Below are 10997 nucleotides of genomic sequence, written 5' to 3' on the forward strand. Positions count from 1 at the left end.
AGTCGGTATCAGGAAAGTATTCCTAACACTAACTAAGAAACTGGACTAGAAGAATACAGGCCTATATAAGATTAAAAAAAAGTATTACCCTATATATATAAGTTAAAGCTATTTAGCTTAATATATATATAGCCTATAATTAATATATTAAACTTAATACTATTAATTAGTTATAAACTACTGCCTAGCCAGCAGTAGGAGCCGCCACCCCTAATTAAGATTAATAGAGAAGATAAATACCTGGTTAAATAGATTTTAGATATATAAATCTACTACTGTTAATTATAGTTCCTAATTAAATAGTATAGATATAATAATTTAGATAATAATACTTAGGAATTTAAAAATACTCTATTTAAAATAGTAGCTCTTACTAAATATAAAGTATAAAATATATCCTATATTAAATAATTATAATATAAGTTTGTTAGGAATACTTTCCTGATACCGACTAGCTTCACTAATGTAAGCCACTTCGGAAGGGTTTAGCTTCCTAGAGCAGAGGAACAATGTATAACAAGAGCTTATTGTGGAAGGAATACAATAAGATAGTTATGTTTATGACTTAGAATAGTCTGAGCTTCAAGAGTATGAGAATGTATTCAAACTAACTACTAGGTAAACTAGACAGTTGAATCACAAAGAGGTGTAATGCCAGTAGGGACAGGATGTTTATATAGACCTTTGTTCCAGTGTCCTTGTTGCCTGATTCTCAGCGATCATTCTGATCATGAATGATCAGACTGATCACTAACTGCATTCCTGATTCGTTCAATCCTTCTGAGCGAATCACAACCTTTCGCTTATGCAGACTGATCACCTCGATCATGAATGATCAACATGATCGCTCTCCCTTCACGTGATCACCATGTTACCTCGTAACAAAGTTTTAAGACTATAATAGTCTAACCTAAACTTAAATAACTAAGCCTAAATACCTAAACCTAAATAACTAAACCTAAGTACCTAAATCTAAATAATTAAGCCTGAATATCTAAATCTAAGTAACTGAACCTAAGTGCCTGAATTTAAATAATCAGGCCTAAGCACCTAAACCAGAGTATCTGATAATCTGGACCCAAACACCTGAGCTTAAACTCCCGGAACTCCCTCTCCAGGCCCCTCTCTAGAGGCTTTACTAGCTAGGAGGGGGGTACTATTATAAAATTACCTTTATAATATATAATTAATACTATCCTATTACTTATCTAATTAAAATAGTATTAATATTAATTAATATAATCTAATATAATCTAATATAATCTAATATAATCTAATATAATCTAATATTACCTAATATTAGTTAATTAAATTCCTAAACTAAACTAACTTTCTAATTTGATTTTACCGCGCGCGCACCTAAATCCTAATTAGGAAAGATATGATAAGGCCCCCTTTATATTTTTAATAAGAACTATTTTCAGGCCTTCCCTTCTTTATGCAATATCTTGATTATTATATAATACTTTAGTATAGCATAACTGAATAGATAGTTAATAGCCTCATCAGTTTACCTTATATGATAACTTAAGTAGATCACTTCTAGTGGTTCCGTGACACGTGTTATGTGAGGAACGGAGTAGGAACATACGCACGGTACGGCTGCGCTCAGGCCGCGGGTCACGTGCTCCAGGGGGAAGCAGTATTTAAGCTACGCACAGTGTCCACCTTAGTTTTACTCCTCAGTCGTCAGTTTTGATACCAATCCATACTCATTGCTCCCCATCCTGATATCACGCTTACATTCACCCCTTACATGTTACCTCGTAATACCCCTGAAGTGGTGGTCAGCCTAAAACCTTTATACTATCTTATTATATTTCCTTTTATAATAAATTAGTTATATATTATTCCTTTACTTTAGGAAGCTCATCCCTTCCGAAGTGGTTCATATTAGTAAAGCTAGTCGGTACTGGGAAGGTATTCCTAACATATATGCCCTTAAGGACCGCGTTATTTTGATGTCCGTTTTAGTGTCGTGGCCCGTGCGCAGTCAATTTCTTCCTATATGGTGCTTGAGTCTGCATCGGAGGGCATCAAGAAAAGACATAGAGATTGTCTCCTTCGATCGAGGTCAGCCCCTGAAAATTGAAACAATATTCCCTGTAGATCCCAATTCTGTTTATACAGTAGAGCGTGCCCGCTTTCATTCACTTCAAAAACACTGACGCTTGTTTGCACTACTAATGACTTCATATGTTCTAAGGTATGAGCTGCACCATTTCTTCCGACCGTGGAGGGCTATAGCTGCTAGCCATAGACCAAGCATTGCCATAATGCTGGCTTAGGGAAACTCATCGAGAAATACATTCACTTTTCCAACTTGCAGCTGCTTGACCTGCTGTAGGGATGTGAAATACATCCAATTTATCCTTGGCCCTTTCATTATAACCGTCGTTCTAACAACAATCAGGAAATAACACATCGAAACACTCCTTAGAAAAGGTCTTATGCTTATTACCGGTCAATCCAACACGAACTCTTATCCACCAGAAAATACTAACATGGACGATCAAATCCGGACAGCACTGGAGCTAGTCTCCGAAATTATCCAGTCTGCGCTCTTCTTCATTTTTGTGTACGGCGTAAAAGCCATCAAATTCATCGCCAACGTTGCAGATAAAGCAAAGGCGGATGAAAACTGGCTCACCAGACTCGCAATAACTTGTTTCATTATACTCATCTCTCTCCAGGCCATACGGATGGCATATCGAGGGGTTATGTTTTGGATCAGGTTCTTCTTCAAATTTGCAGTCTCCTTGGGATCGATCGCAGTCATGGTCTGGTTGTGGAGTCGCGGTTTCGATGGTGCTTGGGAGGACTTGCTCATCCTCGCTGACTTCTGGACGGAGCAGTATCAACAGATGCAGAATCAAGCAAAAGCAAACAGGGCGTTATATGAGCTATTGCAGAGCACTAGAGACGCTTTTGTCAGTGAACGCCAACGCATGGAGCGCATGCAAGTGGGGCGTCCGTAGTGAACAGAGGTGATGCAAAGCTCCCAAGTTACATGGAGTCGTCATCTCTTTGGGAACTGGTCGATGTCTCCGTCAAAACAGAACCTGAACATTCTGTGATGATGATTTGGTTGCTTGCATTTGGCCGGGCATTGGACTTGGCAAGATTATTCATCCCGACTACTTTACTAATGCAAGGGAGCGATGATATTGACTATTTGTACGATATCGTCAACGCCGACATTTGGAGAGCAAGTTTAAAACTAAGCTACCAGCGCCCGACGAAAGTATCGGGAAGCCTCAATATTGGGGTTTTAAGGAGGCAGCGAGACAAAGCACTTGTAATATTTCTTTCGTTTGGTTTCGAACTGGAGTTGCTGTGTTTCTGGCAGCAGCAGTTAGTGCTTGAAGTTAGATCTGGACAATCCACGACTTATAGAAGCAAACTGAATTGTATTCCTCCATTTTTGAACCCTTATTCAAACAAAATACCCGTAATTGCGTGTCTGTTTGGCTCACGAGAAGATTTTCCTTCGTCTCATGTGTTAGGTTTGCAGTACAGGAATTTTGAGCAACAACTCGTCGTGGCTACTTGTCGCACGCCACTAACTTCGGTCCTGTCGACGTCCTGCGGCACTTTTTTTCCTCCGCGCGACCACAACATGGCATCCACGTCACCGGCAACAAAAGGCAAACGAGCCGCAGAAAAAGCAAGGGCGAGGAGAGAAAACTCTGAAAATGCATCAATTCCGCAGAAGAGACATTACCGGCAGCGTGCCCATGCCAACCCCTTCTCCGACCATCGCTTGACCTAGTATGTACGCTACACTTCCATGCACGTGCGCATTCTTATAACTTGTCTTAGTCCGGACTGCCCGGATGCTATGGACTGGTCGGAGTATTATCCGGCATATGCAGGTCAAAGCAAGAGCGTTGAGTTCGCCGACATTGGTTGTGGGTTCGGAGGTTTACTCTTCGCACTTTCACCACGTTTTCCGGAGTCCCTCATTCTTGGTGAGCAATCGGCATGTCACATCATCTGTTACTTACGCTCACGAGGTAAAAGGGATGGAGATAAGAACTGCGGTGACCGAGTTCGTGCAAGAAAAGATCAAAGCACTGAGACACCAGGACCCGAGCACGTACCAGAACGTAGCATGCCTTCGGGCCAACACGATGAAGTTTATGCCAAACTTCTTCCGTAAAGGCCAGCTGACAAAGATATTTTTGTGCTTTCCGGACCCGCACTTCAAGGCACGCAAACACAAGGCCCGGATCGTCTCAGCAACGCTCGCGGCAGAGTATGCGTACGTGATGAGAGCGGGTGGCATTATCTACACGATCACTGACGTCAAGGACCTGCACGAGTGGATGGCTAAGCACTTAAATGATTGTGCGCTATTTGAGAGGCTAAGCGAGGAAGAGATCGAAAAGGACGAATGCGTAGCTATCATGCGCTCAGAGACTGAAGAGGGAAAAAAGGTCGAGAGGAACAAGGGCTTGAAACTAGTTGCCTGTTTCCGTCGGCTAGAAGATCCTCCTTGGCCATAATAATCTTTTGGGGTACGAACGCTCACCACGACGCTATGCCTTGGGTATCACAATGTACAGGATAACGAAAATCATTCAAAGCCAAAATCAGCTCAATCCTCAAATCCACCCCAATCTTCACCCTCACCAAGGCACGCGTCCTCCTTCTGTTCTCCCTGCGGCTTGTCTTCATCTTTCTTCACCTCGCCCGCGTGCTTCTCGCCCTGGCCTAGCCACGTTCGCACTCTCTCGTCATCAAGCTGTTCCTTTGCTCGTTCCCTTACGGTCCGTGTAGGACTTTCCTTCTGTATAAGGACCACAGGTGCAAGTAATCGGTTGAAAGGAGTTTTCGCGTCATATTCGTTATCTACTTTTTCCACTTCGTCAAGGTAGACATCGAGTACGTGATATCGCATTCCGTTTGGTATCCTTGCTTCTCTTGCATTCAGCGGCGTGTCCGTCAAGATTTTCATAAATCGATCGATCATGTCGCTGTCCTTCCAACCGGCCTTTGCCAGGTAACGGATCGAGACGTATAGGTACTGCCTGACAAGGTACAGATATTTGTCCATCCTGTTTCTTTCGTCAGCGGGCTAAAAACCTTTCTAAAAACCGATAGAAAAATATGGTAGGATACCTCAACGAGCTGATACCATTCCACTCTCGTGCCATTGTCTTCCAAAAGGCGTCCAAGAAAGGGACAACGGTTTCACGCGGAACAACATCCACCAAGTCTGCCAGATCGCGAGCAAGCTGTTGCTGATTCCGTGGCTTGTCGCTCATCCACATGCAATAGAAGAGTCCCTTCCATAGCTTCAGCAGCTCAATCTCAGAAAACTCTTTCCTTGACCGCAGGTAGATTCTGAGGCTGTCCACGGCTCGGTCTCGCACAGATTTTTCTAGCACGATTAGTCAGTCCTGCCTTTTTCCAAAGAGGGTTGATGGCATGAAAGCCATACCATTTGCTGCCAACTGCTTCATGAAACTTGGAGCGGGTGATGCGGCTGCCATTGTTCTCTAATAGGCCAAAGAGCAGAACTTGACCTGATTATGTTCGCGCTGCACAAAACTTTTTAGGGATTCTTATCGATAAACCAGCACGAACCTCGAAGCGGGTCGCCTACAAGAGTATCACAGCTGGAATGCGGCCTAGTGAGCAGGTGGCCTAGTGAGAGCCAGGTTATCACAGTTGTCATGCATAGTGGTTTCTCTTGAATGTCTCCTTAGATTATATATGCTTTGATAAAATTTCTCTTAAAAATATTCTTTTATATTATCATATCTGAAAGCTGTCAAAGCTCATGAAGTGCCAAGACTGTGCGTAGTTAGCCAAATTTAGCTAGTCAATTGAAAGTAATTTTTATAACAAATCATGCTTGTAATATCGAAAAGATTAAAACTAGTCACACCTTCTTAGAAGGTCCGCTTTCTTTTGAAAATAAAAGAAAGCAAAGTGACTTTCATTAGGGTTCATAGCCTGAAAATATGCTTATGGTGGCAGAAGAATCAATCGCTGACATCAGGTTTCAACATGCGAACTGGCGATGCATGCATTAATCCGGAAGACGTAGGTTTTCACCATCTTTTGTTTGGGGTTGAATGTTCATTCGGAATATAGGTTCAATCAATCATTGCGCATCGAATCCAAGGAAAGGTAGTTTTAATGCCTCAAGAGGACTGATTTCATTCAGTTTAAACCCCCGTATTAATCACGACGCAGACGGAAGAGTACCTGGTACGATGGAAGTGGGAGGGTGATCCAAGGCTCGCACCATGTTCCTGGCATCCGATACACGAACTTTCAGGGTCCGACGGACTGGATAACAGCTCTTGTCGCTCCTGTCTAGCGCACGTGCAGCTGTACCTCGAGAGCCTTCGAGCGGACGTCTTGGCTAGGCAGGTCTTTATCCATCATTTGAATGCAGTCCCCAGACGAATGCGCCTAACAGGACCAGGGATCAGCGATCAAAGAGAAAGGCGCAAAACTGCCAACACACACAGCGCTTGTCGCCCTTTGAACACAGCCGCACGTTAGCAACCGGCGGGGAGCTAGACGGGTCGTCTGACGCAAGGGACAACCACGACACGTACAATTGTGAGATCTATGTCGCGGACGGTGTTATAAAAATGGAACCAGTACGTGGGAAATGCTTTTCGCGGTTGTCCATCGGCAAAAGAGCCACAGCTCTGCCGTGAAAGAAGAGATTCTCCCCCCTTGAATTCTTTCTTTGATATTGCCGTTTTAGGACTAGTTGCTCACATGTACGGCAGATGACGAGGCTGAGGGTCGACACGTCCGACTTTCCGACGGCGTCGATGCGGCAACGTTCCATGGGCTCGAGATATAATGTGGCCGCTAGCAAGATACGATCTCAGTTTACGCGCAGCCTGCAGTCTCTCCCAGGCAAGGCCATCAGGCTTGTTAATACGCGCGACGCCTCGACCCCTCCGCTGTCCTTCACATTCATTGACGGATATCTCTACCGCGAGGGCGTTGAGCCACCGGATCCGAGCATGATGCAAGGATGTGGTCTCGTACCTTCACGGTTCGGCCCGACATGCAAGCCCAACATGGGCGCTAATTGCGGATGCGAGTACACACGCTCGTGCGAATGCCTCGAGTACGCCAGGATCAATGACGCCAGGTTGGACGTGCATGAGAGACAGATGCTGCGGGACTACGAGGATGGCGCAATGATCTCGCTGATGGGGCTGCCCAAGCGCTTTCCGTACTCGGCCAAGTCGGGTTTGCTCGTCTCGAGTTACCTGGGCCATCGGTGGCCGATCTACGAGTGCAACGACAATTGCGCTTGTGGGCCTGGATGCAAGAGCCGCGTTGTACAGAAGGGCAGGACGGTTGGCCTCGAGATCTTCAAGACCAAACACAGAGGATGGGGTCTGTAGCTTCTTTTCCCCCACCCAAAAAAAAAAAACCTTTTCTCTTCGCTCACTTCGTCTCCCTTCTTCACTCTCACGGCTTGGGCTACAAGATAAACACATGCTGACCGCCTAGCACAGGATTGCGAGCCACCGAAAATCTCAGACAAGGCCAATTTATTGACACGTACCGCGGCGAGGTGATCACACGGGACGAAGCCGACCGACGGGCGGTGCGAGGTGGCAAGTCCAAGGATTCGTACCTGTTCTCGCTCGACAAGTTCATGCGCGAAGGCGACCACCGGTATGAGATTGACGGCGAGTTCTACGGAGGCCCCACGCGCTTCATCAACCACTCGTGTGAGCCCAACTGCGTGGTGTACGTGGTCAGCAGGGACAAGAACAATACGTTTCTGTACGAAATCGCCTTCTTCGCTCTGAGGGATATTGCGGCGGGGGAGGAGCTGACGTTTGACTACCGAGACGACGACGGCACGACGGATGAGGCTGGCAGCGCTAACGAGACAGGCGAGGGGTCTGAGAGCGGAGCCGAAGAAGACAGCATACCGTGTTTGTGCGGTGCGAAAAATTGCAGAAAGTGGCTGTGGAAGTGAGGAGTGACTTGTGAGTTTTCTTGACCCGAGGGCGACAGCCGGGCTGGGGCATACATGCAAAGTCAGGAACTCAAGGGCTGGCCATCGATCCGGAAGCTAGACAGCAATCATATCTAATGCACAGCTCGACAGTGCCATGCCGGCGGTGATGGGAAGCTGGAGACGCCGTCACGTGAGACGTGTCGCACGACTCCCTTAACTTTTTTAGTCATCGTTGCGGACGAGAAGGCGACGAGGCTGAACTTAAAAGGTTAACGCACGTGTGCGTCCAGTTGCACCGTGGCGTCCATCGCGATTGCGGATGGACTGGGCTTGGAAAAAACGGTGATGAGCTGCGCTTCGTGTCGATCTCCAGAGCAACGGGCAAAGGCTTAGGCTGTCTTATGGATGCACGAGCAAAGGCTCGGTCGACAGGGAGACGTGTGATCGTCAACGAAGAAGACACGAGCAAGTACGAGTAACTTTTTGGCAAGGAGAACAATGGGACGCGGCATGGTACAGACCATTTTACCTTACCATCCTTTGCCTTTCCCATTCTTTACTTTTTTTTTTTTCGTTTTGATCTTAAAAAGCTGTCCTGCATTCTGTTTTATGACGTAAAATGACTGAAGCCAGTCTCGCGACTTCGCTTAGGCCATGCATACTTATTTTGACGGCGGCCAGCAAGAGTCCCAATTTTTTTTTGGCACGAAAAACGACGGCTCCGACGCGCCGGATTTTTTTTGGGTGACCGGTACGTCCTGTGGGACTGGCGCTGATAGGGCACCTCCGTGTTCTGCTACGCGGCAGCCACCGGACAACCAGCCAGATGTGAACAAGAAGGTGAGAGAGCGGCGCGAGAAAGAAGAAGCACAAAAGCCAGGCTAGAGAGATGGAGAAAGTCAGAGCGTGCAAGGCGTGTGCAAGATGCAGACGGGTGGGAGAGGTCGCAGGGGAGGGTTTTCATGTTTGCTTCTGGGGCTTGACGGCAAAGAAAGATGGAGCAGGGATAACTTAGGGAGGAGGGTGGTGCGGCTGTGTGTGTGTGTTGTAGATGCACGTGCAGCGCACCGGTGTGAAAAGGGCGATGGATCAGCAGCCTTGGACGGGCGACACACAAGAGAGCGCGCACGAGAAACCAAGTCGATGGAGAGCGCGGTAGCTCAGCAGCAGCAGCGGCAATCGGAGGGTGGATGGTGTGTCCGTCGTGCGGGCACACGAGCTTGACGGCCGCAACGCATCGACAGAGTGCACGGCGGAACAGAGGGGAGGGAGGGAGAGCGGGCCAACGTGCAGCGCAGCACAGGACGGATTCTCTGTCGTTGCCCGAACTCTGACGAGGGCGCCGAGGCAAATGCTGCGAGGGTTAGCATCCGGATGATCGGCTTCGTTTCTGCGATGGTTTCCATTGTTCATGCTTGATGTTCGGCCTTTGTTTGAAGGGCGGTTGTCCGTCACAAGCACGGCGACGATGAGGGAGGGTGCCGGCAGGACTCTTGGACAGGAGCAAAGGCAAATGCAAAACATAAGGAGCGCTCACACACAGGATGAAGCAGAGGACGGAGCTGGACGTGCGGACGCAAAACGTGCACACAAAACACGCGCTACACGGATGCTGCGGTCCACGGCGACACGAGGGGGGATACACAGGTCGCGCGCAGACGCGAATGTGCGCCGATCAAATCTCCGCCGTTGAACCGAGCAGAAGCCGGCGCGTCGATGGGATTTTTTGATCGCCGGCTTGGCATGAGGCACGTCGTGGGTGCGCCTGTTGCGCTGCGACGCCCTGTGCAGAGCAAACGGGGCCGCGAGAAGGCGAGGACTGACGGGCCAGCCGAAGAGAGCGACAAGTGTCAACAGGAGAGAAAAGCCGAGCAATAGAGCAGACGGATAGATGCGTGGGCCGGGAAGAAGAAGCAGGGCGCTGGAGAGAGCGAGAGAGAGAGCGAGAGGGAGAGAAGGTAGATGCGTGTGTATACCTGGTACGTATGTGAAGACGCGTTTCTTCTCCGTACATTTCCTGCCTGCTGGTCTTCCTTCCTTGCCGCCCTATATGGCGCAAGCTCTGGCCCATGGAGCGCAATGTAGACTTGCATCTGCCCCGTCCCCGATCTCCTTTTCGATCCTTCTGGTGTGCAAGGCCTGCTTGACTCTGTCGCCTGCTGCCGTGGTCTCCGATTCCAACCTTGCACACGCCTGTTTCGAGCAATGTGCTGTGGCTCGTTTGCCTGACAGTGACCTGATCTGACCTGACTGGACCGAACTTAACCTTACCCGCCGTCCGTCTTCCTTGGTTTTTCTTTTTCGCGTTCCCCACTCTTGCCGAGCACGCGCGATCTTTTTTTTTTTTTTTTTGGTTTTGGTTTTTGAAGGGTGCGGGCTTTGTGTTCGACGCACAGGGTGTCAGAAGGAAATTTGGAGAGGGCATGCGCTCCATTACAGAGTGCTAGTGCATCTCGTTCGCAGGCCTGCCTTTCCACTCTCTGTGCCGCGGACAAACTGGTGTTGGTTGGGCATGAGTTCTGTTCTCTTGGTGCGCACTAGCGTTTGTCCTGCGTAGCAGACAAAGACAGTGGCCTTGCCAAACATGCCCACCACACCCTCTGTCCGTTGCTCGAAGGAGGCAGCGTCCTCCACGCGCCCGGCTCTCCCCAAACGGTCACTGCCCGTCAAGGATCCAAGAGTCATGATGTGCTTTCGTCCCAGCTCTAGTTTTGCGCAGGAAAGTGTGCGGCTTGGCATTCGAGTGTGAGAAATGCGTGCACGTGCACGTGCACGGCGACTGAGACGCAGGTTGAAAGGACGGAGCAAGAGAGGGCGAGGGCGAGAGCGAGAGCGAGCGTGCATGGGTGAACATGTAGAGAGGCAGACAGATACGGTCTCCGTTCGGACATATATCTATCTATATATACATATACACATATATGTGAATATACATATACGTGAGCATTGGCATAGAACCAGACAGACACAGCAAGGAGCGGGCAATGTCGGCTGCGAGCGAGTGCACGGCGGAGGGCACAAAGGCCAAAAGGTGAAA

General features: G+C 48.2%; 5 protein-coding genes across 6 annotated transcripts; 3 read left to right on the top strand and 2 right to left on the bottom strand.

Moving 5' to 3' along the window:
* The first annotated feature begins 2012 nt into the window (after positions 1-2012).
* PV09_09337 (uncharacterized protein) lies at positions 2013-3433 on the top strand. The gene is made up of 2 exons (XM_016363381.1): positions 2013-2206; positions 2414-3433. The coding sequence occupies exon 2, from the start codon at positions 2451-2453 to the stop codon at positions 2976-2978; it is 528 nt and encodes a 175-aa protein (XP_016208760.1). The 5' UTR covers positions 2013-2206; positions 2414-2450; the 3' UTR covers positions 2979-3433.
* A 180-nt stretch (positions 3434-3613) lies between these two features.
* PV09_09338 (tRNA (guanine-N(7)-)-methyltransferase) lies at positions 3614-4632 on the top strand. The gene is made up of 3 exons (XM_016363382.1): positions 3614-3771; positions 3823-3971; positions 4024-4632. The coding sequence occupies exons 1-3, from the start codon at positions 3620-3622 to the stop codon at positions 4506-4508; spliced, it is 786 nt and encodes a 261-aa protein (XP_016208761.1). The 5' UTR covers positions 3614-3619; the 3' UTR covers positions 4509-4632.
* PV09_09339 (uncharacterized protein) lies at positions 4330-5531 on the bottom strand. The gene is made up of 3 exons (XM_016363383.1): positions 5447-5531; positions 5125-5386; positions 4330-5060 (listed from the first exon to the last, which is right to left on the bottom strand). The coding sequence occupies exons 1-3, from the start codon at positions 5496-5498 to the stop codon at positions 4601-4603; spliced, it is 774 nt and encodes a 257-aa protein (XP_016208762.1). The 5' UTR covers positions 5499-5531; the 3' UTR covers positions 4330-4600.
* A 332-nt stretch (positions 5532-5863) lies between these two features.
* On the top strand, positions 5864-8504 carry PV09_09340. Of its 2 annotated transcripts, XM_016363384.1 has the most exons (6): positions 5864-6054; positions 6106-6141; positions 6208-6383; positions 6443-6623; positions 6759-7383; positions 7506-8504. In XM_016363384.1, the coding sequence occupies exons 1-6, from the start codon at positions 6019-6021 to the stop codon at positions 7976-7978; spliced, it is 1527 nt and encodes a 508-aa protein (XP_016208763.1). In that variant the 5' UTR covers positions 5864-6018; the 3' UTR covers positions 7979-8504. The 2 variants fall into 2 exon arrangements, with proteins under 2 accessions (XP_016208763.1, XP_016208764.1); XM_016363385.1 differs by having other exon boundaries at positions 6106-6383.
* Positions 8505-10293: 1789 nt separating this feature from the next.
* PV09_09341 (uncharacterized protein) lies at positions 10294-10932 on the bottom strand. The gene has a single exon (XM_016363386.1). The coding sequence runs from the start codon at positions 10802-10804 to the stop codon at positions 10394-10396; it is 411 nt and encodes a 136-aa protein (XP_016208765.1). The 5' UTR covers positions 10805-10932; the 3' UTR covers positions 10294-10393.
* Positions 10933-10997: the final 65 nt, after the last annotated feature.

Source organism: Verruconis gallopava, assembly GCF_000836295.1.
Source record: "Verruconis gallopava strain CBS 43764 unplaced genomic scaffold supercont1.63, whole genome shotgun sequence".
Lineage (NCBI taxonomy): Eukaryota > Fungi > Ascomycota > Dothideomycetes > Venturiales > Sympoventuriaceae > Verruconis > Verruconis gallopava.

Bases quoted from the DNA above. Each gene is read 5' to 3' on its own strand.
- PV09_09337 (XM_016363381.1), top strand. From the start codon at position 2,451: ATGCTTATTACCGGTCAATCCAACACGAACTCTTATCCACCAGAAAAT.
- PV09_09340 (XM_016363384.1), top strand. From the start codon at position 6,019: ATGCGAACTGGCGATGCATGCATTAATCCGGAAGAC. The intron at 6,384-6,442 runs GCAGGTCTTTAT...TAACAGGACCAG, and splicing joins CGAGCGGACGTCTTGGCTAG to GGATCAGCGATCAAAGAGAA. The intron at 6,624-6,758 runs GTACGTGGGAAA...CATGTACGGCAG, and splicing joins GTGTTATAAAAATGGAACCA to ATGACGAGGCTGAGGGTCGA.
- PV09_09341 (XM_016363386.1), bottom strand. From the start codon at position 10,804: ATGCACGCTCGCTCTCGCTCTCGCCCTCGCCCTCTCTTGCTCCGTCCT.
- PV09_09338 (XM_016363382.1), top strand. From the start codon at position 3,620: ATGGCATCCACGTCACCGGCAACAAAAGGCAAACGAGCCGCAGAAAAA. The intron at 3,772-3,822 runs GTATGTACGCTA...AACTTGTCTTAG, and splicing joins TCCGACCATCGCTTGACCTA to TCCGGACTGCCCGGATGCTA. The intron at 3,972-4,023 runs GTGAGCAATCGG...ACGAGGTAAAAG, and splicing joins TCCGGAGTCCCTCATTCTTG to GGATGGAGATAAGAACTGCG.
- PV09_09339 (XM_016363383.1), bottom strand. From the start codon at position 5,498: ATGGCAGCCGCATCACCCGCTCCAAGTTTCATGAAGCAGTTGGCAGCA. The intron at 5,387-5,446 runs GTATGGCTTTCA...TAATCGTGCTAG, and splicing joins GAAGCAGTTGGCAGCAAATG to AAAAATCTGTGCGAGACCGA. The intron at 5,061-5,124 runs GTATCCTACCAT...CGAAAGAAACAG, and splicing joins AATGGTATCAGCTCGTTGAG to GATGGACAAATATCTGTACC.